We start from the raw sequence: 27,797 nt of genomic DNA on the forward strand, positions 1-27,797 counted from the left end.
TAATAGCACAAGGTGTTATTATTAGCTATAATAATATAAAATTGTGGATATAGAAATCAATTTCCTTCTTAGAACTTGAAATACCAGTGTAGCATCATTTTAAGAATGATTACCCCAAAATGTAGCCTGTATTGGGGGTCTTACATCTTACTTTAACTGCTACTGACTCATTGAATATTTTATATAAATCTAAAAGTAATTATTTCCTTCATCATTAAAATGATGGCTAAATGTAAACTTTGTCCCTTTGTTAACTTACATAAGAAAGGGGGCTGAGGTTTAGCCCTATGGGTCTGCATTACTGCAGAAACTTTCTTTTATATGGCATGGTTTCAAGTTAATCAAGAATAATTACCAGCTGCTATGCAATTCCTACTCAATTATTATTTTAATCGTCTTCAAACAATGTGTAGGTAACTTTGAAACCTAGTACAGTTCTTCTGTGTGTTGCTTGTTAAAAAACTTGGATCTTACCTAGCCCCTGAAATCTCCAAAGATGGTACTATAGGCTAGCTAAAATCCCTGGCAATCAATTCTCATTGATTTTCCAGGATAAAGGTGATGACTTGGGCTTAACTCACTCTTGTAATTATGTGTTAGGATATATAAATATCACAGGGACCTGCTGGACAAGTTAGTGAATATATATTTTTGAAATGTATATATTTGAAAAAGTTTGCTAGAGATGCCAAAGTGACATGTATATAATGCTTTTGGGTTATGAAGCATATATATATATATCATCTCATTTGATCCTCACAACAGTCCTGCTTATTTGTAATCCCTGTTTTACAGATGAGAAACCTGAAGTTCAGTGAGGTCTTTTCACCTCTGAAATGACAGAGAAGTGAAGTAGGTGACCTCTAAGGTCATTTCCACCCTAATTCCATGCTCTTCTAACTTGACTATAGTAAATTTCAGAAATGAAATTTGAACAAAGATCTAGTCTGACTCCAAATCAAGAGCTGTTTCTACTGTACCATGCTAGAATTTGGAACCAAAATAATTTAAGAGATCTTCAGTTTCATTTATGGAGGTTCTGTCACTTTAGAGCTGTGAGGTTTTTTCAGTGAGCTCAGTTCCAAGTGAAAAGACCAGTTACCAACATAAAGTCCATAAGAGGTCAGATCAAAACTGATGTACCAAGAAAGAGGTCTTGAAATGAACTATTTCACGTATTTATGTGTTTGTTATATCCCAGAAACAGGCCCTGAGATATGGTTTGGACTTGGCATTAAAAGAGAGCTAATATACAATTTATAAAAGCTGCGAAATTTGAAAACACTGGAATAAGGAGACAAATTATGACAGATTGGTTTAGGGATGCTCACATTGTGGTTGCAATGAGGGAAGGGGACCAGGACCATCTGATTGTATTCCAATTGTGTATAGCCTGCATGGTTCCCATTGAAAAGTGAGAGAGAATGGTTTTACACATCGGTTATTCAGCATTGAAATCTCATATTATCATTCATAATCCTAGTACTGAGTCATATTTACAGAGGCATCAAAAAGTAGGCAGGGAGAAAAGAGAAATAAATAAACGGTAAAGGCCCACTTCTAGAATGCATTGTATAAAGACAGGGCTTAATAAATGCTGAACAGAAAAAAAAATTAGTAGCTTTCAACCCATTTGCATACCTATAAGAGATTTTTGTTCAGTAAAAATATTTATTAAGTACTTACTAGATATATAGGAATATAAGATAAAATGACCTATAATATGTGGTCGCAGACTTCAGGGCACTTATAGGGTTATCAGAGTAATGGGACTTATGGACTATTATTTAATATTCTTTCTTTTAATGCCACAATCACTTTTAAACATTTCTGATAGTTTACATTAAAAGCTCCAACATTTTTCATATTTTAAAATTATTTGTATTACTAAAAAACCTTATGTTTGTATGATATTTTATAATTTTCAATGTTTGTGCATTTATACAATCTTCAAAACTGTAGTTAAGATCTTAATTTTGAACTCATGTTCACTTTGACTCCCAAGACAATGCAAGAACACAAGAATTTCTATAATAGTTGTATCAGTAAGTATTTATTAAGGGACTGTTGTTTTTCTAGCACTCTAGTTAAATAAATAACTACTCTATTTTGTGCCAGGCACCGTGCTAAGTACCAAGAATACAAAACAAAGGCAAAAAAGACAGTCACTGCTCTCAAGGAGATTCAGAGCAATAGGGGAGACAATGTATTCCAGTCATAGGAAAAGAGTCAGTCAAGATACAGAGCTAGGAGATAGAGCGACTTGTGCAAGGAATATAAAGGAGGACAATGTCTCTAGAGTGAAGGGTTCGTGGGGCAATGGGGATATAAGATGTAAGAAGACTGGAAAAGTGGAGGGGAGAGGGATTATTAAGTTTATTATATTATATTATTAGGTTTATACTTGTTTAAAGGAAAAATCTTCGTTATAGTCTTTTTGGGTCCAAACATCTAGACATGTTGAGTTGTAAGTGAACTGGTAAAGAAAATAGTTCATTTTTCTATTCAATTATACTTTTTAAACAAAAATAAAAGTATGAAAATGTCTTAGCATAGCAAGAAAGGTAGCAATTAGGGCAAAATGTTTAAAGAAAACACTAAGGTATAATTTGTTACCTTTTTCCAATCAGTACTTCAGGGATCTCTAATGTAATTGGTTTGTAGAGTCTCTCCTCCAGTGCAGATGAGAATATCTAATAATGTAACTGTAATAATTTACATTTATGTGGAAACCTACCATTTATAAATTTTGTACCCTAGTAGATAGTCTTCATAAGTTGCTGTGGCCAGAAATATTTATCACTTGGTAACTACCCTTCTGGTATGTACCTTACAAACTAGATCAAGGTTGCTAGGTTTGTTAGCATATATTTTTATTCTCAGCTACCAAGGCTGAGGATGGCAGAGGACTCAGACTCTGGAGTTCTGAACTATTATGTGCTAAGTCAGTAGAGTGTGCTCACTAACTTCGGCAATGATATGATAAATTCTTGGGATTTTAGCAGAAAAATAGTGAATTGTCCTGTGAATAGCCCCTATGCTTTCAGCCTGGCCAAGAGACTTGGTCTTTAAAAAATACATGTAGGCTGATACTTGCACAAGGGATGTACTATTCATCATTAGACCTGTTTGAAAAACCTTTCCAAAATTTTATCACCCCTGCCCAAATGTGCTTTATACACTGGCATAGTCCTCAACAGCCCAGGGTCATCATACCATAATAAGTTTATGGAATAAGATTTTAATGGAGTTTGCTAATCCTTTACTGCTTTCAATTTATTGAAATTTGTAATCTTACTCACATATTTTAACGAATACTTCAAGGTATCTTGGAAAAGCCTTTTCAGTTTAGTTATCCACATCTGCCAAATGCTTTCCTCAGTCACAGTCACCAATAATCTGTTTACCTTGTTTGACCATTTAGAGTTAATTGAAAGGATGGCCTTGCAAAAAAATGACTTTCTGCTTTTGTTTCTTTCCCTGGAAACAGCAGAGACAATAAAAGAAATATTACAGTCCTATAGTATCTCTACCAACAACATGAAACCTTTAATAGTTATTTTTTCCAATCAGAAGGGAGTATTATTTTCTTATTCAAAGAGAGAAAAATCCTTTCTTCCCTGCACTACACGTTGCCCAAAAAGGAATCTATATACTAATTATTTTGTATGCTGATTCATTGAAATATATCCCCTTGAGCAAGCAGCACTCTTATAACTTGCCGGATAGAGATCAAAGAAATATTTTCTAAAAGCACTCTCTCAGGAAAACACACACACACACACACACACACACACACACACACACACACACACACACACACACACACACACACTTACTCTTTCTGAGCAGGGCAAAACAACCCAGACACTGGGGACCAGAGAAATGTACACTCAGTAAAAATCAAGTAGGTAACAGTTGTAGCCAGAATTTAAAAGAGAAACTTGCTTGGACAATTAGGAATCAAAACAACTTGAATTAAATAAGCAGATTTAGACTAAGAATTTGGTTGTATCAAGGGTTCTTATTGTTTGATTTTTGAACCATGGAACCCTTTGGCAGTCTAGTAAATCCTATGGACTCCATTTCAGAATATTCTTTTTAATTGTAATTGAAGGAAATGGTAAATTTCAATAGAGGCCAGTGAAAATGAAGATGTGGTTTATCCCCATCCCAGCTTATAGACCCTCTGAAATCTATTCATGGACACCAGGTTAAGAATCTCTAGGTTAAAGGGACAGAATTAAGGATGGGATCAAGATGAGAATGTGGGGGGGGGGCCCTCCAGGGAGTTTACTTGGGGGGTTAGTCAGCACCAAGGAGAGCTCTCTGTGGCTTTGTTGATGATGCAAATGTTGATCTTATATTCCTGGCAGCTCAAGTCTTATCCTCTCAACCTAGATCCTTAGATGAATTTTCAGTGACTTCAAAGGTGTGCTGTATCTGTTAGAACACATTCTGATCTCTGATGTAAGAGGTTAAGTCTTTTTCCACCTGGGACTTTTGGAGGTCTGCCTGATGGCAGGATTATCTACTTTGAATAGATTTATGGCTCAAATGAGAGTTTGGGGTGTCTCATGATCTTGACATGGATATATTCCTTGGTGAACTCAAATTTGTATCAAGGATCCTTTTATTTCATGATCCAGCCCTTCCTTGGAGCAGGGACAGAGGTCCTAGTAGCGGGATGGAGATAGATATAAGGTGAATGATAGGGACCCATATTAATATTTAAATATTTAAAAAGAAAATTTGATAGAGTCTTAAAGTAGAGTTATAAAGTGACTTTACCACAATGAGAGTACAGTCATGACAATGATGAAGATACTAAAGCATGAAGCATTATGTATATAATTCAGTGCTAAATTATGTGATTAAGTGCAGTGGAATTTGAGAAGGGAAGAATCACGTTGAGCTAGAATAGATAGGCAAGGCTTTGTTGAGAAGGTAAGATTTGAGCTGGACTTTAAAGAATGCAGTAGGACACAAGAGACAGAAAATGACAGGAAAAGAGAGGCTATTCCAGGTAGAGGGACCAGCATTAGCAAGACAGAGGTGAATTTGTAGTATTATGAAGATAAGGAGACTGACTCAACTAGAACAGAGAATTTGTGTTTAAAAGTATGAAGTAATAGAGTTGTTTAGTTGAGGTGGCACCAAATTGTTCAGAATCCAAATGTCAGGATCAAAACAGAACTTGATTCCCTAAAGAAGAAGAAGCCATTTCATGGTAAACAGAAGAATGACCTAGAACAAAAGTTAAAAGGAATTTGAAGTCAACAAGTCTGATTTATATCAAACCATCTCACCATACTTCCTAGTGTGCTAAAAGTAGTAATTTGTTAATAGTAATCTGGCCGTACTGTGGTCTTTTATGAACAGAATTGAATTGGGAGCCAGAAAACTGAGGTTTGAATTCTGGTTGTGTTATTTAATGCTTGTATGACTCTGAGTCAGTCATTTAATCAGAAGCATTTCTTGAAGATCTTTGATGTACCAGACACCGTGCTATATGTGTAAGGGCAATGAATGCAAAAATGAAATGCTCTCTTCTCTCAAGGAACTTACATTCTACCATTGAAGTCCCGTGAGAACATGTTGGGCTGCATTTTCCTCACCTATAAAATGAAAGCGTTGGGGTAGATGATCTTTCCAAGTCTCTTCATGCACAGTAGATTGCAGCGAGAAATTGGAAGCATAGGAACAAGCTAATAGATTAGAACTGGGTATAAAGTACTGACGGACCAGATTAGAATGGTGCCAGCAAGAATTAAGTGGAAGAGATGGATTCTGTAGATGTGTTAAAGAAAATCTCATCACTTCACACTGAATGAACTGGGAATTGAGGAGGTGAAGGTGTCAAAGATAATTGAGGATTTGAGTCCAGAGAACTGTGGGAATAGTAATGGCATTGACAGGAATAGGCATGTGATAAATGGAGTCTTATGGGGGGAAGATCATGAGTTCAGTTTTAGACATTAGCCCAGCAAGTAATAAGTGTTTACTGTGTGCAGAGGGCTATACTAGGTCCTGGGGAAAATAAACATTTCAGATAACCATGCTTCTTTTCCTCACAGAATTTACAGTCTAGTAGAATAGAAAACATATGCAGATAGCCAGAATAAAAAATAATACGATAGGTGTACTAGCATTGAATTTTTTGTATTTGAGATGAGAGATAGATATCAAAGGGACATGACTTCTAAATAATCAGAAGCAATGATATTGAAGCATAGATGAGACCCTGAACTGATGATTTCACCCAGTGTATATATAGAGAAAACAATGGAGAGGCTAGGGCTAGATCTTCTGAGCTACCTGAAATTACATGAAAGGAATTAAGAGAGAATATGGTAATGGATACAGAGAAAGAATAGTTGAAGAGAAAATGGGAGTTAAAGAAGTGAGTTAGTGAGTACTAAGGAGAGAGAGAGAGCAAGAGAGAGAGGGAGGGAGGGAAGATATGCAAAGAAAGAACATCTACAAAACATTTACAAAGTACAAAAGCAACTGGCAATTTTGTTACTACTGTATTCAAGTTAATATATACTTACAAAAGCCACATAATGGAAGTTTATAGTTTCATATATAATCTTATCTTTGTATACTCAAATGTTTATGTTTATTGATAACTAAGTTCATAACGAGAAAGAAAACTTAATTTTTTTTAAAAAAGAAAAGTAATAGGAAATCCACCAGGAGAGAAAAATCACCAAAGTCAACGGACAGAGGCATGATCAGTCGTGTCCAAAACTGAAGAGAGGTCAAGGAAAATGAGAAAGAAAAAATTCGAGTTTCAGCCAAAGCCAGAAAAATAAAATATCAGTTGAATCACACATCACATTAGGAACTACACTGTTTGCTTCATACCTTATTTTTAATTTTTTTATTGAATCAATGTGTAGCCTTTGAGAACTTCAAAAGTAAAAGTTGTGTGATTCCATGCAACTAAGAGCAAGTCCTCATTATCCTTCAATCTAAGTAAGTATAAGCATTACCAGAACTGTATCATCGGGATCCTGGATTTAAAACCACAACTTTTTTCTCAAGGCTTTGCTTCTTATCTTTTAGACTGTTTTGAAATGAACAGTTATCAGATTAACCTCCAGTTCACTGGCCCAAAGTTGAATAATAATTCCCCCCTGAATCAAACTTGCAAGAGAGTTCAAGCCAAAATACCAGGCTGGGATTAAGCAATAAATACTGTAATTGTCTTCTAACTAAGCAAGCTAAGTATTTGCTTGGACAAAGCAGCATTTTCCCCAAACAAATGTCTCTCAAATAAAAACAATTTCATGCCCTTGTGTTCCAGCATGATATTTTCCAGTCCTCGGGATAAGCCAACACATCTTACAAAAGTATATTCTTGGAATCAGTCTTTAGAGAGCTGTTCTCTCATTTTCAGGTACTGGCAAAGTAATCTGCACCTTCATCGTAGAATTCTAGAATATCAGAATTGGAGGGGAGCTTATATTTGATTGAATCCAAGGGTTCTTGACTTTCCTTTGAACCAGTTTAACAATCTGGTAAAACCTATAGACCCCTTATGAGAATAAGGTTTTTAAATCAATTAAATAAAATGCAAAAGAAACTTTTGTAAAATAAAACAGATAGGAAGACAAAGGAATATAATTCCATTCATATACAGATTTTTCTTAAACCAAGTTCATGGACTCCAGGTTGAAAAGCCCTAATTTCAACCAACTCCTTTATTTGGTATATAAGACAATTGAGGCCCAGGAAAGGAAAATTATTTACTCAAAATCACACACTAGTTAATGACAAAGCTGGTATTATAACCCCTGTCTCTAGTTTTCCCCACATATCAAATAGATGTCATGATGTATTATTTCTAGCATACTTTACTGCCACACCCTACATGTTTAATGTGTTAAGGAATTTCAGGGCAATTATGCCTTGTTTTCAGAGCAAGGATCTCTGGTACTGTGTGTAATTTCCCTTCCACTAAAGAAGATCATAACCCAGCTATAATTCATTGTTTTAAAGAGCTCCTTGTGATTGGGAGGGTTAGATAACTTGTCTAGTTTCATAGTTTGTAAGTGTCTGGGATGGGATCTGAAGCAGTCTTCCAGACTCTTACGGCCAGCACTCTATTTATTACAACAGGCTGTCTATCAAACTATGGTTATTGAAACAGTAATGTTAGTAGGTTTATATAACTTAGAAGGCTTTCTCTTCTTGCCTTCAATGAACATGTAGGCAGAGAGAGCAAAGGCCCTGCAAGTACTAGACACAGGCCTTTCCTTTTTGAAGATGTCATCTGTTTGGAATGCTCACAACTATTTCAGTCTTCTCCATGTTAAGAGTAAGGAAGGCCTGGCCTATGATGAAATGTTATATAGGTAAGAGACCACAGAGACTAAATGCTTGTCTAACTGATTGATCGTAGATTTAGAGATGGAAGGGCCCTTAAAGATCAATTAGTCCAACCCACATCCTTTATAGATAAGAAAACTGAGGGCCCAAGAGAAGAAGTTATTGGTGTGAGATTATACCAAATTGTCTAACTCCAAATACATTATTATTATTTTTAACAATACAAAGCAATTAAGAATTCAAAGGAAGGAAAGTGGTAAATTTTCAAGCCAGAATTCTACATTCATTAGTTATGACCACTGATATAATAAACAGATTAATATTAATGATAGCTTCTATATAGTGTTTAAAGGTTACCAAGTGCTTTACAGATATTATGTCATTTTATCCTTACAACAACCCTGGAAGGTAGGTGCTATTGTCATCCCCATTGTTTTTACAATTGAGAAAACCGAGGTCTATGGAAAGGTTAAGAGACTTGCCCAAGGTCACATAGCTAATACACATCTAAGGTCAGAGTGAAACTCAGGGAGTTCTTTACTCTGGGTATGGCACTCAATTCACTTTGCCACCTAGCTGCCTTTTAGGAAGAATTCATCCTGTACGGTCAGTGTCCTGTTTCTACTTTATCAGGTCCCATAGTCATCCTGGATTGCTATTCTCCCCTGATGTCCTAGAAACCTCTGAAATACATGACTCTCATACCAATGCGAAGTGAGAAAGAGGGTTGTCAAGATCTGTTGGCATATAATTCATGCCAGTTGACATGAGCAAATTAGTAATATATTTTTGTTGATGCTTTTCTGAACCTTAGGGTTGGTTTGTTAATTAGTGTCGCTGTCTCTCTTTAAAAACTGTCCCATCAAAAGGGTATGAAGCTACATGGCTGTACTTGAGAACAAAAGAATGTTTACACAGGAGTAATTACAGTTTTGTCAGGCTCAATAAAAACAATTTTGTTGTACACACCAGCCTCTGAAGAAGACAGCAGTCATCCCTTGAGGGAAGAAACCATTCAGTTGGAAGCCAAAGTGCCAGAGTTGTGACAGCTGCACCGTTTTAAAAGTACAGTCCATTTCTCTGAAAAAGTAGAAATAATCCTGAGTAGGTAAGCAGTGATAATAACCTTTATATATTTTCAAATGAGAAGATCCTTAGAGTCCTCATATGAACACAAGAAATTTTGAATTCCTCCTTAATAGGAAACTGAGCTGAAAGGCAAAGTTGAGGTTTTCAGTCTTGTTTTCTCACTAAGTCAAAGTTATTTCCAAGTGCTTGTTGCCAAGTCCTGGAGGGAGAATGTGAGCCAAATTTTCATATCCAGCTCTCATCTCTCTCCTGAGCTCTAGTCCCACATTTCCAGCTGCCTGCTACTCATCTCCACTTGGATGTCCTGTAGGGATTTCAAACTCTTACAAATCCAAAACAGAGTTCATTCCCTTTCCATCTAAGCCCACCCATTCTCCTAACTTCTTTATTTCTTTTACAGTTTCACAACTAGGAGTCATCTTCACCTCCTCACTGTCACTCAACAGCTCTCCTCGTCTACTCACCCCCATCTAGTCAGATGCCAAATTCTGTTAATTCCACATCAGCTTTTTCAAATAGGTTTCCTGTTTCTTTCCACCATAACCTACCCTTATCCAGGCCTTCATCACTTCTCACCTGGCCTATTGCAATCTTCTCCACCCCATTGACTTCATTACTTGCAGTCTGCCTTTTCCAACTCATACTTCACCTTGGATAAGTCACGTAACCTTCTAGAACCTCAGTTTCCTCATCTCTAAAATAAAAAGACTGAATTAGACAGCTTCTGAGTTCCCATCCATCTCCAATGAGTTGTGTGATCCAATGAGCCTTTAGAAAGCACTTTACAAATCTTAAAGTAGTAAATAAACATTTGTTATTGAATTAGTTATTATTTTCTGTGCTCTCACGTTGCCTTGCCTGCCTGATGCCACCCACACACACCCCCCACACACACCTGACTCCTAAATATAGTCCCTTTCCTGCACTCCCAGTCCCAGCTTTCAGGATTTCTGGCTCCTCTCTTTATAATCTGCAATCCACCTTCTTTTATAATTTGGGGTTGGATACATCTAGGGTGCAGTCATAAAATGATTCTCAAGAAAACTCTCCTAGACAGCATACCACCCATGCGGCATTCTAAGAATCTGTGCACATTTTTCTGGGCTTAACTGCATAGCAATAAGGCAGTAAGGGTGTGATAATTATATTTACATTAACCATCAAGATCACTGACTTCTCCCCCTTCTGAGACCATTGCCCATATTGGACACTAAGTAAATATTTATTGAAAAAAGAAAGAGATGAGAAAATGAATAAAGTCTGCTGTTGAGTTTAGGGCAGCTGTGAAAATAAGCTAATCACTTCATCCAGATAGGTAAACCCTGTCAAACCCAAGGTTGTATTAAGTACATAGAGGAAAAGTGAGGAAAAGTGGAATAGGTAGATTTTTGGCCACTCAGTCTCTTAGCAAATGATAAAGAGATTTCCTTTCCTCATACTCTGAGGTACAAACTGTATCAGCACAGGTGGATATTGCATACCAAATACATACTGACAATGGCTCTTGCAACTCCTGCCAACTTGAGCTGAACCTTCTACACAGGTGTGGAATTTGAGTTCAACCCAGCCCCCAGGAACCTCACCCTCACTATATTTTTTATTTTGTTTTGTTTCCTCTAGCAGTTGAGGTCTCAGAACTATGAGATCCTCAGCACCTCTGGACAAAGGCAGTGAGGGCTGATATTCATTCCATAGTTAGTTAATGGAGGACCCCCACAGATGGGGCACACCCAACAGCTAGTCATTTCCCATTCCATGATGGAATTCCATGATTCTCTGCTGCTAATCTCCCTTCCCCATGATTCAGAGTCAGTATCTAATGAGACAGAAATCTTTTCCCCCATCCCATCTCTCCTAGTCATCTTATCTCTATCCCATACATAGCTCCCATTCTTCTCTATCCTCTCATTCCATTGAATCCTCTGGAACCCAATAGAATCTTCATTTTGTACTTTATATCTCCCTGCAATAACCCAAATGCAGATCTTCTCCAAAGATATTGCAGGGAATATCTCTAGTACTTAATGCTCCTTCTCTCATATCTCCCTAGAAGACTAGGCTGGGATGAGGAACACTTTGTCCTCACTGTGATCCCTAGAGTCCCTCTATCTTTCCATTTTCCCAGTCTATAGTCTATCACCCCTGATACTTCCTCATTTCTATTTTGTCAATCTTAACCTTGTGATTTATGAGGTTTCCTTTATATTATCTTTTACCTCTGAATTCCTTGACCCATTATTCTCAGTAGTGCTTTGGCCAAAACCCAACCCTTGGTTATCCCACCATCTGCCTTTTCCTGATCATGAGCAATTGAATGATCTTGGAGCTGTTATGCAACTGTGCTGACTGGGTTCACTACAAATTTATGTTATCTCATCTCAACTGGGTCCTCACTGATGCATGACAATCCTTTTATTTTTGCCTGATTGATTTTCTCTCACATTTTCCACAAAGGCTAGTCCAATCTTCCCTCTCCTCCAACAATAATTCCTCCCCACATTTTACCAAAGGACTTCGCTTCTATTTTACTGAGAGCCTTTCTTTTTTCTTATTTTTAGTCTCTCTGTCTTCTTCCTTTCTATGTAAAAACACAATTGGGTCTTTTTCATACTTCAAATATCTTTAACTTGTGTAGTTTTCATCTTATATCCCTTCTGTCTTTCATATTAAACTCTCGGAAAGGGTTATTTACACTGATTATCTCACTTCCAAATCCCTTGCAAACTGGTTCCTGTGTCTTTGCACAGGTAGCTTTCCATGTCTGGGAACTGGCAGAAACTTCCTCTTCCCTGAACTTGAAATTCAAAGTTACCTTCATGACATAACTCAGGGGCTGCTTTCTGCATGAAGCCTTTCTTGATCCCCAGTTTGTCAACTCTCCTCCTTTTTCTCTTTCTTCTCCTTTCCCTCCCTTTGGTTTTTACCACTCTGTGATCTTTGTCAACTAACTTAAACTCTCTGGGCCTCAGTTTTCTCATCTATAAAATGAGACAGTTAAGCTAAATGGTCTTTTTGGTCTAGCTCTAGATCTATGATTCCTTGATCTCTCTGTCTTGAAATGGCTTTGCATTTTTGGCATATCTTTATCTCTGTGTCTGTCATGTATTTATTTTCCCTTCCCCAATAGAATGTAACCTCCTTTAGGAGGGGGCCGGTTTCATTTTTGTCTTTGTAGCTCTAACCCCTACCACAATGCCTTGAACGTAAAAGCACTCTCAGATTTGCTGTCTTGAATTGAAATGAACTGAACAAAAGCACGAGACAGCTTTGGAATCTCAGGATTGTTCTAGGGTTAAGGGGAACCCAAGGAGATGTGTCTTTTTTATCAACATGCAACAGAGGCTATAAAAATTAGGGCTGCAAGTGAACAGGACTCATCTTTTATACTCCCTACTCAGACTCCAACCAGAGCCAACCACACATCATCCCTGTTGGTTATTCCTTTGAAACATTAATGTCTTTCTTTGCTAACCTGTTTCTGTCACCTGAATTCAGACCCTCATTGTCCCTCTTCTAGACTAATATGGCAGTCTCCTAACAGGTCTTATTGTCACCAGGCTTCTCCTTTTCCAATATATACTTTATCCCATTGCCAGAAAAAAACTGCTTAAAAAAGCCTTCATCCCGTTATCCAACTTCACGTTCCCTTCTCTTTGAAGGACACATTCCAGTCTCCTTAATCTTAAATTCCACAGACATCTTCAATCTGACCCCTTCCTAACTTTCTGTTTTTGTCCCTTGCTATTACTGTGCTAGAAACAAGTGTGAATTTTGCCTTTGCCCCTTAATAGCTATCTGACATTACTGCAATTTCTCTTGGTCTGTTTCCTCATCTTTGTAATGGCAACCAGCTAACATGAAAGAGTGCTATGAATACAAGCAAAGCTACCTAATCCTATCTATCAGGCTCTTAGGGCTACTGATTGCCCTTCACCATCTTAGTTTCAAACCTTGCATGGGTCGTGTTGTGTTCTTACATCTGCATCTATAGGCATATCTGTGTCAGATGTGGCAGCCAAACAAATCACTCACCTTGGGTCCCCTCAACTTCTGGCTGCTCCCCTTCTAGTCCCTTAATTTGTGTCGCATTGAATCAGTTTATACAAGGGTCATTACTTCATAAAGCATTTAATCAAGGTGATAAAGAATCAGAAAGATGTTTATATCAAAGTATTAACCACAGGAACCTTCATCCAGTTACCATGACAATCCCCCAAGTGGGCAAAAGAAATATGCTGGGGTATATTTCTTTTCCCCTACCCAGAACCTCCTGGACCAAAGTTGCAGTAATGGAATGGTAGGAATTCATATCTGGTTGTAAATATTCCAGATTCTAGTAAAACTGGAAATGTATACATGTACTTAACCTATGACTCATTTAGAAAGCACCATAGAAATGTAGATGTCTCTGCTGCTCACAACTGTACAGGCAAACAAAACTATAAGATATTGTTTAAGTTCTCAAGAATGCCATTCTCCAGTTTCCAGCATTTTGTAGGACTTCATTCTGTCCTTGAAACTCCAGTACTGCAAGAAGACGCCAATATAATGCTGTAGAGGCCATAGTCATGTGGCATAGCCTGACTGTTATGAATCTAGTGTCCCCAATGGTAGAGAGACAGGCATCATTCAGGGTACCAGAGAGTCCCTATCTTTCATTTTCCAAAGACTTGGGCACCACCTTACCATCCACCCTGTCACAGCACCTTTAGGATTTCCAGGCTTTTCTACCAGCCCTCTAGTAGTCTTTTATGTGTGTTGCCTCCCCCAATCAGAGTGTAAGCTCCTTGAGAGCAAGAAATGACTTTTTTCTATTTCTATCCCCATTACTTAGCAAAGTGCTTGGCACACAGTAAGCACTTAATAGATACTTTTTTATTCCTTCCTTTATTCAGCTTCCATCAGTTGTCCCTCCAAACATTATGAATCTTGAATCTTGGAAGGCAAATTGGACAGTTAAAGTTTGGAGAGAATGTTAGAGTCCTGGAAGGGAACCAAATGCCCATTTTCATCTATAAAATGAGGAGCTTGTGTTATACCAAGGTCTCTTAAACTTTGGGAGGTCATGGACCCCTTTAACAGTTTTTTGAAGCCCATGGATTCCTTCTCAGAATAACGTTTTTCAGTGCATCATATGAGATTACAAAGGAAACTAATTATGTTGAAATACAGTGACAAATGTTTTAGAATAAGTTCACAAACCTCAGGTTAAGAGGGTGCTTACTAGAGGACCTATGTAGTCCCTTCCAACTCTAAACCCAAGATCCTAATTACCCTTGTGTTTCCACCAAGCTGATATTCCTCTCTGTCCTCCACACCCTGACCATAGTCTCATTTCTACCAAAAGCCTTTGCTGTCATGGTGTGTCCCAACTAGAATGTCATGCCTCCAGCTGCTCTTTGACAAGTCCTGCCTAAGCATCAAGGGATCAATTCAAGCCTGTTCTTGAATTCCTTCCCTGCCCAGCCCACTGCACTTTATCCTTCCCTACTCAGCAACTTGTCTTTTCTGCTCATTTGACAGGCTACCTTGTTTTGCATTACTGCTTCTCTTTTTCATATGGATATGTCCTGTCTCCCCACTATGACTGCTACTTCTGAGGGAGACCTCATCTGACATTTCTTTGTCTATCCCACACTGCTTAACACAATATATGCTTAATCAGTATTTGTTGAGTGAATAAGGGAAATGAAAATGAGAGAGAACCAAGAAAGTTGGAATAAACAATTCTTGTTTCATAGGAAACATGAGACAAAGTAATGGGAGTGTTTGATCTGATTACTAAAAAAATTGAAAAGGATTTTTTTTTTCATGCACATAGCATGCACATAGTTGCAAATCTTTTACTTCTTTATTAATATGTTCCCCAGTGAATGAGATGAAAGCAACTGGGTTAAGGACAGAGTTAGGAAAGGAAAAATTATGGCTTTTTAATTGTAGGTTATTCACCATATAAGTAAGGCTTTAATTAGTTTTTTTGAAGAGGAGTAAGAAAAAGGGCCAGCTTAGCACACAGGATAGAGGGCTGACTTTTAGAAACAAGAAAGATGTGGGTTCAAGTCTTGCCTCTAGATGCCTGTCCCTAGTCCACTTAACCTCACCCTCCCAGACTACTCACCAAGTTTGTAAGTTGGAGAGGAATTGCTGCTCTGCATTCATGGAGGAAAATTCCGCACCAGGAATGCCCCTGCACTGATGATAATGTTGGTCTGAAACAAACAACAAAAAAGTAAAAGCTCAGCAAGGAATTCTCATCTACTCTAGGTCAGAATGTGAATAATTTAAATGGATGCATAATGCAAAAACTCACTTTAGTTTGGATTCTTTTTTAACTCTCCTATAAAACCTTTGGATATCTTTTAACACTTTGTTCTATAATTAACATACTTATTATCTATTGTGTATTATAGGTAGCTGAATATGTCTTATTTCCATACTAGTCTGTAGTGTCCATTCTATTCCCTAACAAAGCCCAGAGTGGATGCATATATTAAGTGTCTAATCCATCCATTTGATAAGCCTTTATCAAGACCTCAGCCAACACCATTATCAACTGTTTCTCAGCCCTTTCTGAAGCCACACTAGCTCTCAGGTAGATGACCATCTTCCAGGTGAAGGATCAGTCTGTTAAGGAGGACTCTAGCAAGAATCTTGCCAGCAATGACTAAGAAAGAGACCCCCCCCCCTCATGATTGTCATAGGACGATCGATTTCTTTTACCTTTATAGAGAAATGGAGGCATCTTTAAACTAAGTCATCAAGGTCAACTATTGTACTGAAGGTAAATTCTTCAATTTGAAAACACTACAAGCCAAGACCAAAGTGGAGGGAGTGTGGGTGCATGATTTTCTTCCTGCAGATGATTGTGCATCCAATACAGCCTCTGAAGCTGAGATGCAGCAAAGTATGGATCAATTTGCTGCTGCCTATGCTAATTTTGACCTAATAATTAACACCAAGAAAACACAGATGCTCCATCAGTCACCACCACATCATCCATATGTGGAACCATTGCTTACAACAAATGGAGAAGTTTTGAATGCTGTGGTTAAGTTTACTTACCTTTGTAGTATACTTTCCAGGGATGTACACATTGATAGTGAGGTTGACACATGCATTGTCAGAGGTAGCTCAGTGTTTGGGGGTCTCTGAAGAAAAGTTTGGGAGAGAAGAGGTATTAGACTGATTACCAAAGTGAAGGTATACAGAGCTATTGTGCTGACCTCATTGTTGTATGCCTGTGAAAAATGGACAGTCTACCAGTGCCATGACAGAAAACTGAATCTCTTTCATTTGAACTGTCTTAGGAAGATTCTGAAGATCACCTGGCAGGTTAAGGTACCAGACACCAAAATCCTTGCTTGAACTAAAGTGCCAAGCATTCAAACTATGCTTCAGAGAGCACAACTCTGATGGGCTGTCCATGTTGTTTGAGTGCAAAATGTACACTTACCAAAAGGACTGTTTTATGGAGAACTCACATGGGGCAGGCAATCACATGGTTGTCAGAAGAAGCGATACAAGGATACTCTCAAGGTCTCTCTAAAGAACTTTGGATTTGATTGTGCACAGGACCACTCAGCATGGCGTGCCCACATCAGAAAGGGTGCTGTGCGCTATGAGCAAAGCAGAATTGAGACAGCACAAAGGAAACACAGAATGCACAAATTTGGAGTATCCATCCCAAATATTCACATAGACTCTGTGCTCAATCTGTGATAGAGCATTCCGAGCACATATTAGTCTGATCAGCCACAGTTGGACACACTGAAACTTGAATTTATCATGGTGATGTCATTTTGGTCCTCTTCGAAGACCTCAAGGACATGCTAGATGCTGTGCTATGCCCTGGAGACACAAAGAAAAAATCAATATTCCCTGCTTCCTAGCACTTATGGTCTGTTGAATGTCTGTTAAATTAATTAAATACAAGCCAATAGATTTTTGATTAATGTGATCATTGTTTCCTGAATTGACAGTTCTTAATTAAAGCTATTTCCTGAAGATACCTAATGATGCTATAATGTCAAGAGTTCAGGGCTTGGAATCATGACCTGGATGAGTCCTTGCACCAGAACTTGGTGGTGCAGTGAATAGAGTGCCAGACCTGGGTTCAGGAAGACTTATCTTCCTGAAATCTGGTCTCAGACTCTTACTCCTTGAGTGATCCTGGGCAAGTCATAACCCTGTTTGCCTCAGTTTTCTCATCTGTAAAATGAACTGGAGAAGGAAAAGGCAAATCACTCCAGTATCTTTACCAATAAAACCCCACTTGGGGTCACAAAGAGTCAAACGCAACTAAAAAATGCCTGAACAACAACAAGCAGAATTTGTTTGCTGTGAGACCATGGATGGGCAAGTTATTTCAGCTTTCCAAGTCTGTTTCCTCCTCTGTAAAATGGGGTGGGTATAGTTTCTACCACCTGTCTTTTAGGATTGTTGTTAGTAAACAGCTATATAAATCTTAAAGCCCTATGCAAATGGAATCCATTATTCATTTTACATCCTAAGCTTCTTCTTTCTATAAACTGGTGGCCAGTCATGACCAAAGACAGCAGAAGAGAAGTCTGCAAAGAGGAGGAGCACAAACAGTGATGCTGCTTGAGGGAAAGAAAGCTGAATGGATGTTAAAGACCTGGTTCTGACATTAACTGCCTCTAGGATGCTGGAAAAGTTGTTTCATCTTTGCAGGTTTGAGTGTCCTCATCTGCCAAAGAAGGGGGCTGGACAAGATGAGTCTCTAAAGTCCTTTCATACTCTAATAATTGAGGGTTTATTACTTTGGCCTGTAGACCCTAACTTAGACAATTTCATGTTCAGGCCAATATTGTAAATCCAGAGAACCCTGAGAAAGTAAGTCAGGTTAAAGTTTGTAGCCATGGTGGAGTGATCTAGAGGTAACCAGAATTTTGGGAGGTCCTTCTTGGAGTGGTTTTGAATCCCTAAGGATGTCGTGAACCTAGGATATAGGCTAAACCTAGGGTGGCTCATCAAGTGTAGACATAGAAAGACTTGGAGTCCTATGGGCTTGAAAGGTTCTTGAGCTTCAGGATGTGGACTGGACAGCAATAGGTGTTGCAGCAAATAAGTGAATACCAAAGAGCTGGTGGATATTTGAAGAACAGAAGAAGAAAGACAAGGAGAAGGAAGAGGAGAAGGAGGAGAAGAAGAAGGAAAAGAATAAGAAAAAAAGGAAAAAAGAATAGAAGAAGAAGGAGGAGGAAGAGGAGGAGGAGGAAGAAGAAGAGGAGGAGGAAGAGAGACTTTGTTGTCTGAAATCATGATAGCACCATCAAGACCAGACTATTGAGCTGTCAGGGCAGGCAAGCAGTAGCAGCTACCAATAACCCTAAATATGTCTAGCATTTTTGGTTATTTGTTACTTTATTACATACTTTGTAATATATTTTTATTATTTAAGGATTTCAAGATGTTTTACATAGATTTTTAAAGAGAAATTATTGATAGCTTTTGTTTTTATATTACCTTCATTTCCAAAAATTCCCTTCTTCTCTTCCCATTCCAAAAAAAAAAAATCATAGAAGGAGGGTAGAGAGCATCTCAGCAAAACTAACAAACAAATTAATCAAATCCAGCAGTATTTGCAACGTTTCACACCATAATCCCGCACCTCTGCAAAGAAGGAAGGTACACTCTCTTTCCGCTGGGTGTAAGTTTTTCATGTTTTCTCATGCATCCCACAACACAAGCCTGTAATTTGAGCCTGTAATTTGCCAGCTATCACCATCCCCTTTTTATAAGTAAAGAAAGTGAGTCTCTGAAAGGTTCACTGACTCGCCCAGGATCGTCTAATCACTAAGCATCTGAGACAAGAATCAAACTCAGTCCTTCCTGACCCCAAGTGCAAGGCTCTATGCATTCCTACTTCACTGCTTCTCTATAAAGAGCACCAACTTCTCTCCCCCTCAAAGGGTGCCTGTAAACAAAAACAGAGAGAAAGACCATACCTCTGGGTTGGTGTTTTAGACAGCTCCCTTTACATCTCCATGTACAGAACTGATTGTCCGCAAAGGAGAGACAGCGATACGTACAAGCCAAGGTATCTCTTCATGATAACACTGTGGAGCTGAAGTCTGGTGCATCTGAGTGACTTTTCCTGCCTTGTCTTTATTTACGTTCCTCTGTGGAAGTGTTGTGGGCTAGACTATTGGGTTTTAGGTATAAAGCACAATAAAGGCTTTGGGAAATGACTATACCTAATTAAGCCCCTTACCAACACCTTCAATGGATCTCAGGTGTACCCCTGCCAGATGTCATGGGATCCTGAAACACTCAAATGTGAGTTTGATATAGAAGGATCATGGTGAGGGGATGTAAAGAATATGCACATTCAAGATGAGTGTTTGAAAGCATTAGATGAGGACACAGAAGCCCTGGGCTTTTGGTCCTGACTCCTCCATTTGGGACAAAATGACAACCTCTCTCAGCCTCCATTTCTTTATCTGTAGAATGGAAATGTTACCTCTCCTGTCCACCCAACTGCATCTGGACAACAGGCATTCTTTATCCATCTGGTTTTTGCTATGTGGATAGTTAGACTGGACTCCTCCAAGACCAAACTATCAAAGAGCTCCACCATTTGGTCAGCAGGAGATGGGCAGGAACTCTGAAGGACAAGTTCCCAAAGTCATGTGTGGGAAGAAGGAAGGTATAGGTATATCTTAGAGATATTGCAGGTTTAACTCTAGACTGCTTCAATAAAGTGAATATTGTAATAAAGCAAGCGACATGATTTTTTTGGTTTCCTAGTGCATATAAAAGTTATGCTTACACTATACTATAGTCTATTAAGTATGCAATAGTATTATGCCTAAAAACAATGTGTATACCTTAATTTAAAAATACTTTACTGCTAAAAATGCTAACCATTATCTGAGCCTTCAGCAAGTTGCAATCTTTTTGCTAGTGAAGGGTCTTGCCTCAATGTTGATGGCTGCCGGCCAATCAGGGTAGTGGTTCTTGAAGGATGGGTGACTATGGCAATTTTTTTAAAATAAGACAACAATGAAATTTGCCCTTTAATTGACTCTTTATTTCACTTGAACACTTCAAGGGCATTACAGAGTTATTAATTGGACTAATTATAATATTCTTGTGAATCACAGAATAGGAATGCCCAAGGAAAGTGAGAGCGATGGGGGAATAGCTGCTCAGTGGAGCAGTCAAAACATGCAACATTTATTAAGTTTGCTGTATTACATGAGCATAGTTCAAAGTGTCCCAAAACAATTATAATAATGTCAAAGATCAGTGATCACAGATCCCATAACAGATATGATAATAATGAAATGTTGCAAGTTATCAAAACGTGACGGAGGGGCAGGAGGTGAGCACATGCTGTTGGAAAATGGTGTGATAGACTTGCTCAACACAGAGTTTCCACAAACTTTCAATTTGTAAAAAAAAAATGCAATAGCAGTGAAATGCAATAAAGTGAGATGTGCCTTATCTGGGAGAGGAGAAGAAATATAATAGAGAGCATATCAATAAATGGTAGCAACATTTCTGTCCTGTTTTTAAAGTTTCTTGGGGGTGTTAGAAAGTCAGGAGGTCTAAAGCTGTGATTCCATTAGTATGGGGAAACGCTGTCCACCAACACAGAGTAATTCTATGTGATATCAGAAGAGCTGACTTAAGAACTAAGGTTTCAATTAGAAGCAATGTTGTGTGGTGGAAGGTTTGGAGGGGAAAACTTTGGCTCATTATTCCTTTTCCTTTCCCTCTTGGCAATAAATTGAAACTGGTCAAAGAGGGAGGGTGAGGTAGAAGGCAGAAAGTAGAGGCATAGAACTTAGGTGGCAATAATTATTTTCTGAGCCCCAGCCTCTCACCCATTAACCTAATTTAGTGATGAATAAATCAAATAAAGTTAAATGTATTGTATTTCTGGAGGCTGACCTGAGACAATAAGGCTAAGAGAAGGAAGATCATCAGTTCCAAGAGAAACAAAATCTATCATTTCAGTGGGAAAGTTGATTTTTAAAAAAAATCAATAGAAAGACTTGGAGGCAGTGACAGGGCAAAACCTGGGCTCTTAGAAGCAGAGGAACCTGGCAAAGATGGAGGTGGGAAATTGGAGAGAAAAGTAAGAGGTGTTTTTAAAGCAAAGGCTGAAAAAGTGTCTCCTTTTCTACATTATAGGAACATGTCACAGTGAATGTCTATGAACTTCTCAAGTTTATACTATTAACTGAAAACTTTTTATAATGCCAGACTATTTTTTTTTTTACAGCATTTTGGCATTTCTTGGCAAATACTCCAGTTGCTGAACATTTGCTCCAAGCTAAGATCAGGAAGGTCAAAAGTCCACAGTCCTTTTTATGAAAAGAAAAACACTGTCTTCTCCATTTCCCACTCTACTTGTGCCCCAGGCAAATACCTTCTCTGTCTCTCTTGGACCTCTATCCCTCCCTCCTCTTCCTCTGTTTTTCTTCTTCTTTTCTTTCTCCTTATTTCCCTCTCCTTCCCTTGCCACTTTCCTTTTTCCTTTCTCCACCTCCTTCCTTATTACCAAGGTATTTCTAGACTTCTAGATTGTATACACTCCTCAGTTTCATCCATGTTTAGCCTCATTTCATATTCAGTATTTGACTTCTCTCTGGATAGAGTGACATGTTTTTAAAGGTTTTTTTTGGAGGATGGGGGTCAGGAAGTCAGGAGATCCAAACCTGTGACTTCATTAGCATGGGGAAACTGTTCATCAACACAGGGTATATGATAGCAGAAGAGTTGACTTAAAAACTAAGGTTTCAGTTAGAAGCAATGGAGGAAAAATATTACAGTCAGAATCAGGACATGTGGGTTCACCCTGCCTCTGAGCATAACTAGCTGTTTGATCCTAGGCAAGTCATCCAAATCTTCCTTCCCTTTAGTTTTGCCTTCTGACAAGGGGGAGCTCATGTTTATATAGCGCTTTATAATTTACGTAGTATTTTACATGCATTGCTTTTGCTCCTCGAAAAGTAACATGTAAATAACACGAGTATTATACCCATTTGATAGGTGAAAAAACTAAGGCTCAAAGAAGCAGCTCAGTAACACTTTGCCTAGAGTCGGGAAGACCTGAGTTCAAATCCAGCTACAAATATTTAGTATCTGTACAACCCTGGGCAAGTCTCTTCACCTCTTCCTCCCCCAGTTTCCTTAACTCTAAGATGAGGATAACCTGCCTCCCAGGATCAAGTGAGAGAATATTTGTAAGTGCTTAGCACAGTACCTGGTACATAGTAGGTGCTTAATAAATGCTTGTTCTCTTCCCCCATCCAAAGTTACACAACAAGTAAGTCATAGAACCAGAACTCAAACTCAGGTTATTGGGCTCCAAATTCAGTACTTTTCGTTTGTTTTGTTTGTTTGTTTGTTTTTAACCCTACACTGTGTTGCTTTTCTAATGAGAAAATTGGACTAGAAGAGATTAAGTCTTTTCTAGCTCTGAAATTCCATGATTCATACTGAGCTTGTGGGAAACATATTGCCATTTTGTCTACAGCCACTTGACTTTTACTGTATTAAAGCATACATAATACTTGAGGTAGTAAATGTAAAAGGACATTTTTTTAAAGTAAAAACCTTGCCAGTGTAAGTGAAGTATTGTACTATGAATCCAAATTGCATGTATGTTTAGCCATAAAGAATTAAAGATCAACTGCCTTCCATAATGTAGGATAATAAAGTATGTATGACTCACTGTTCAAAAAGCATATTTTATATTTATAAAGCATGTTGTTGGTGAGATGTTTTGTTTGTTTTTTAAATACTCAACCAAATTTAGAAAGGTACAAGTTTCTTTAAAAGCCTTACCAAATAGATGATGGTGTGGCTCATGACCAATTTGAATATTGTTAGCCTGACCAGCAGATAGAGGAGACATAAAATTGGATGGTGGGTAAAGGTGTCCCTGTCTCGAATCAAGTAGCTCATATATCTCATTTGTGCAAATCTATCTTAAGTAACCCACACAGAATCCTTCAAATACTATCCATTTGTAGATTCAGGGGGCTTATTACACATATCAAGTGGGAATAAGGGATAGGTCGCAGAAACATTGAATATAAGGACAGTATTCCTGAACTAATTATTTTGCTTCATTTTTATCTTGTCTTCTGGTCTATTGCTGGGTTGCCAGATTGGTTGTTTCCTATTTGTATTGAATAATAATAGTTATAGCATTAATATAAATTTTTATTCATATTCATTGACACTTTAAAGTTTACAACATGATTCCTATTTGTAATCTCATTTGAGCCTCATGGCAGCCTATGAAACAGATAATACAAATACTATTATGTTCATATTACAGATGAGGAAATCGAGATCCTAAGAGGTCTTAGCTATGGCTTTGCATGTTATAAGTATCAGAGGCAGGATTAAAATCCATGTTTCTCTTAGGTCCAAGTCTAATACTCTCTCCACTACAACAGGGACATACTCATCGATTTTCCATAAAATTCTTAGTAGCATCCATAACGATTTCCAAGTTAGGCTCTTTCTAACCATTATGTGATGAAGATTTTCTGAGACTGACCATGTGACAAATGCACCGTAATCACACACAATGGAGTGACAAAATGTGTGATTCCACTGAGTTTGGGATAGTACTGCTCCTTTTTTTCCCCCGAGCATACTTGGGACATCTCAGAGTAGACTCAAAGAAGGACTCTGAGCAGGAGTGGAGAGGAGAAGGCAATGTCTCCTTCTCCAGCACCCAGCTCTGACAGATCACTTCCATTTTATACCAGCCAGTCTTCAGCCATTGCTACCACCACTTCCCTTAGCTGTTGGGGTTCCCTAACTCCCAAGATTATGGCTTATGGCAGTGCAGGGAAGTGACTTGGGACTTGTGCTTAGCATACCTCCACTTTAAAAGAATGCTCTTCTACATAAATAAATCACATGAGATAAACCATTATCTCACTAACACCTGCTGTTTCCCTTTATACGGTGTTCACCCTGAAACCACCTGTCCTGGGACCTCTCCATCATGTCAATTCATTCTCTTTCTACTAAGTATTGACCCAGTCTTCTAGCTGTCTTCTTTATTCTCAGCTGAAGTAATGTGTCCCCCAGCTATTTCTGTCACCACAATGCCCCATGTGCCTGGAATATGAATTATAGTCATTAAAAAAAACCAAACTCAGCTTGAATGTATAAAATTTCATCATGTGCCTCATGCCTAAGAGTAATGTGTCTAAAAATTTGTTGTTGTTGTTGAAATTAAAGCTCTTTTTTCAACAAAATGAAGCTTCCTCTGGTCTATGTATCCAGATGCTGTCACTGTGGATTAGGAGGTGCCCTGGAAGATATTGTCTAGGCACACTATGGTTCCTCTTTATGGAGGTGCTGAGGTGTGGAATGAAGGCATTGTGTTTGCCTTGTTTTCCTCAAGTTCAGGTACTTGAGAGAGGTCAGGGGTCTGCCACTTCACAATACCCAGATACCATCGAATGTGCTTTCAAACTTGGTTGAGGTGTCACTTGGTTTTGCTGAACTATTTTTTCTCTCTTTTCATTTTTCTTCTTTATTATAAGTGGTGACTCTCTTGGGAGGGGAGAGAAGGAATGTACTTCCAAATGAAAGAGATGAAAACAAAGATAATACTTTCTAAAGACAAAAAAGTATGCATATCTCATAGTGTATGACATCTAAAGCAGCCTTTTTCAATTGGTGCTTGTCCCAAGGTCTTTACACCTCTACACAAAAGGATAACAGGATACTGAGAGATTAAGAGACATAGTCTTTTAGTCACCTAGAATTACTCACAATCTGAGCTTGAGTATTTTTTTAAAAAATTCCATCTGGGATCTATTTCAAGCCAACCTCATTTGAGTCATCTGTCTATACCTAGACTGTAGATGAAATAAATTGACTAGGAGGTAATTCAGCCCTTAAAAACACATGGCCTCTTAATTTTAAAAATTAATAAGTACTTAGAGGTATCTTTTTAATAAAAAAGAAATAACTGTTCTAATTAAACTATATGATGAGAATTAGCCATGTTTAATTGGTTATAATTTGGCACAGAAGAAAAAAAGGAATATTGCATTTTCTTTCCACTGTGAATATCTTTCCAGGAACTAGGATCACATAGTCCTAGCCAGTCTTCTTTCTCTGATGTTCTAATATTTCCAGTGCAGATCTATTACATCATATTTGAGAAATTCAAACAAGTTTGAGTTCATCCAAATCCAGGATGCCAGACAGAACCTGAGCTATAAACTTGCCTTGACTCTTATGAATGTGTATGTGTAGGTTCAAACACATATTTCTTGATCTAAAACCTTCCTCACAAACAGTACTCTCCAAAGATAAATAATAAAATAAATAAAAATAAATAATAAAATAAATTTTAAAAAAATAAAATAAAAACTCCTTCCTTGGAAGGTGGTAGGTTCCTCATTTACTGGAAATCTTCAGGGAGAGGGTAGTGGCAAGGTCACTACTTCCTGGGATGGGATAAAGAGGGTTTCTGCTGAGATGGGCTCAATTCCACAATTCACATATTTATTAAGCACCTACTATGTAAAAGGTCCTGTGCTAGGAATACAAAGATGGAAAATAATGAGAGATTCAAATAAGTATTCTCTTTTGTTTCTCTTCCTGATGAACTCTTTTTCACTCTTCTTTCCTTAAAAAACCTTAAGTGGTTGATGGGTGGCAGAGAAGAATCCTTGCATTTTCTTACAGGAGCACTAGACTTACACTTGTGTCCCTCTCTATGTCTTTAACAGCACTTCGGAGCCGATCAGGCCGTTCCATCATTAATGGAAACTGGGCAATTGACCGGCCTGGTAAATATGAAGGTGGAGGGACAATGTTCACCTACAAGCGCCCGAACGAAATCTCTAGCACTGCAGGAGAATCGTTTTTAGCTGAAGGTCCCACTAATGAGATCCTAGATGTCTATGTAAGTTTGGACCACTTTTATTCTTTCTGTCATATTCTTTGTTCTCAGTCCTGTGAATGACACCATCTGACTTTATCCTTTAAACATAGCCCCTTCAAGATGCCTATTTAGTGCCCAGATACTTTTGGCCATTTACCTCTGAATTTGTCCAACTTAACAAGAAATCTAAATTGTACCAGATGCTTGTTACCTTCCAAGTTTATGGACCAGTAAAACCAATTTTACTTGTTGAACGAATCAGAGGTAAAACCTAGCTAGCCTTTATTTCACAAGAGCTGGATTTGCTCCAAGTCCTTTCCTCCTCATGTTAATTTGGCATGTTCTAGTTTTATGGCAGACCAAAGCAAATGTCCTGGGCAAGGTAAGCCTTCTCATAGCTTTGAGCCTTCTTGATACCATATTAAAGTGAGGGCAGAAATCAAAGCCCCAGTGTACACCAGATGAACCAATAAAGTTCCCTGTTACAAGAGAGGTTTATGAGGAATTCCCTGTTTCACAAAAGATGTAGCTTTGGTTTTCTTTACATGAAGGTACAACACTGATTTTCTCAGGAGGGGAAAAAAGTCCACATGCCTCATTTTTTTTTAATTAAAGCAAGAAAACCACTAGCATCTGTTTCTTCAAGGATTGTAAAATAAAAGGTAACAATCATGATGCATTCTTTTAGTAGAGAAACAGAGAATACTTCACTGTCATACATTTAATGGACTCTACCTAAAGTGAATTGAAATATGCCAATACCTAGAGAAATATTTTTGAGTCCAAAGCCATGCTTTATGAAATTTCCAGTTTTTTTAGTTTTTTGTTGTTTCTTTTTTCAGTGTATTTAGTTTAACATGTGTAATTAGGATCATCACCCTAATCATAACCAACACATTCACTGCTACTCTGTTAATTAGTTCATGAACTAAAAAATCCATTTGTCACAAAGTCTTCTTTTAACTTTTGAGATTTTCTTACAGACTAACAAGAAAGTGTAGTTATTTTAATCTGAGTAAATTTCTTGATGCATTAAAAATAAAAATAGTAAAACTCACGTGGTTCAAGATGCATGATGGGTGGTCTGGTACAGTAGAGACCAGTAGTTCTATAAATATTAAAAGAGTTGCACTACAAAATACGTTTCATGCAAAAGAAAAAAGTGAATATTCTATGATAGAGGCGGGGGAACTTAGCAACATGGGAAAGCTCAGACTTTAGCGTCAGAGGGCTTCAAGTAGAATCTCACTTGTCCTGCTTACTTCCATTGTGACCTCAGCTTCCTTTGTTGTTAGATAAAGGGAATAGGCTAGGCAGCATAGTATAGGTAGCAGCAGAGCTGGGTCTAGAACGCAGAACTCCTAATCCAAGCTGTAACAATTCTGGCATATATCAAGTTGGAAAGTGGGGGTAGTGTGAAAAGGAACTTATGGAAAAGACACAAGATGCCATCAGGGGGAAGATAAAG

At 38.1% G+C, this 27,797-nt stretch overlaps 1 protein-coding gene and 1 long non-coding RNA gene across 4 annotated transcripts in view; one reads left to right on the forward strand and one right to left on the reverse strand.

The window, feature by feature from the left end:
- Window positions 1–27,797, forward strand: part of THSD4 (thrombospondin type 1 domain containing 4) — a 946,642-nt gene that overhangs the window by 835,706 nt on the left and 83,139 nt on the right. For all 3 annotated transcript variants that reach the window (XM_072615569.1, XM_072615563.1, XM_072615573.1), the window contains one exon: window positions 26,175–26,350. In XM_072615569.1, coding sequence (XP_072471670.1) covers window positions 26,175–26,350 — 176 coding nt within the window. The remainder of the gene's footprint in view (window positions 1–26,174; window positions 26,351–27,797) is intronic.
- LOC140507519 (uncharacterized) lies at window positions 3,271–27,561 on the reverse strand. The gene is made up of 5 exons (XR_011968281.1): window positions 27,388–27,561; window positions 16,489–16,574; window positions 15,545–15,635; window positions 9,307–9,417; window positions 3,271–3,480 (listed from the first exon to the last, which is right to left on the reverse strand). It is a non-coding gene; the product is annotated as an uncharacterized lncRNA (long non-coding RNA).

Source organism: Notamacropus eugenii, chromosome 1, assembly GCF_028372415.1.
Source record: "Notamacropus eugenii isolate mMacEug1 chromosome 1, mMacEug1.pri_v2, whole genome shotgun sequence".
Taxonomy (NCBI): domain Eukaryota; kingdom Metazoa; phylum Chordata; class Mammalia; order Diprotodontia; family Macropodidae; genus Notamacropus; species Notamacropus eugenii.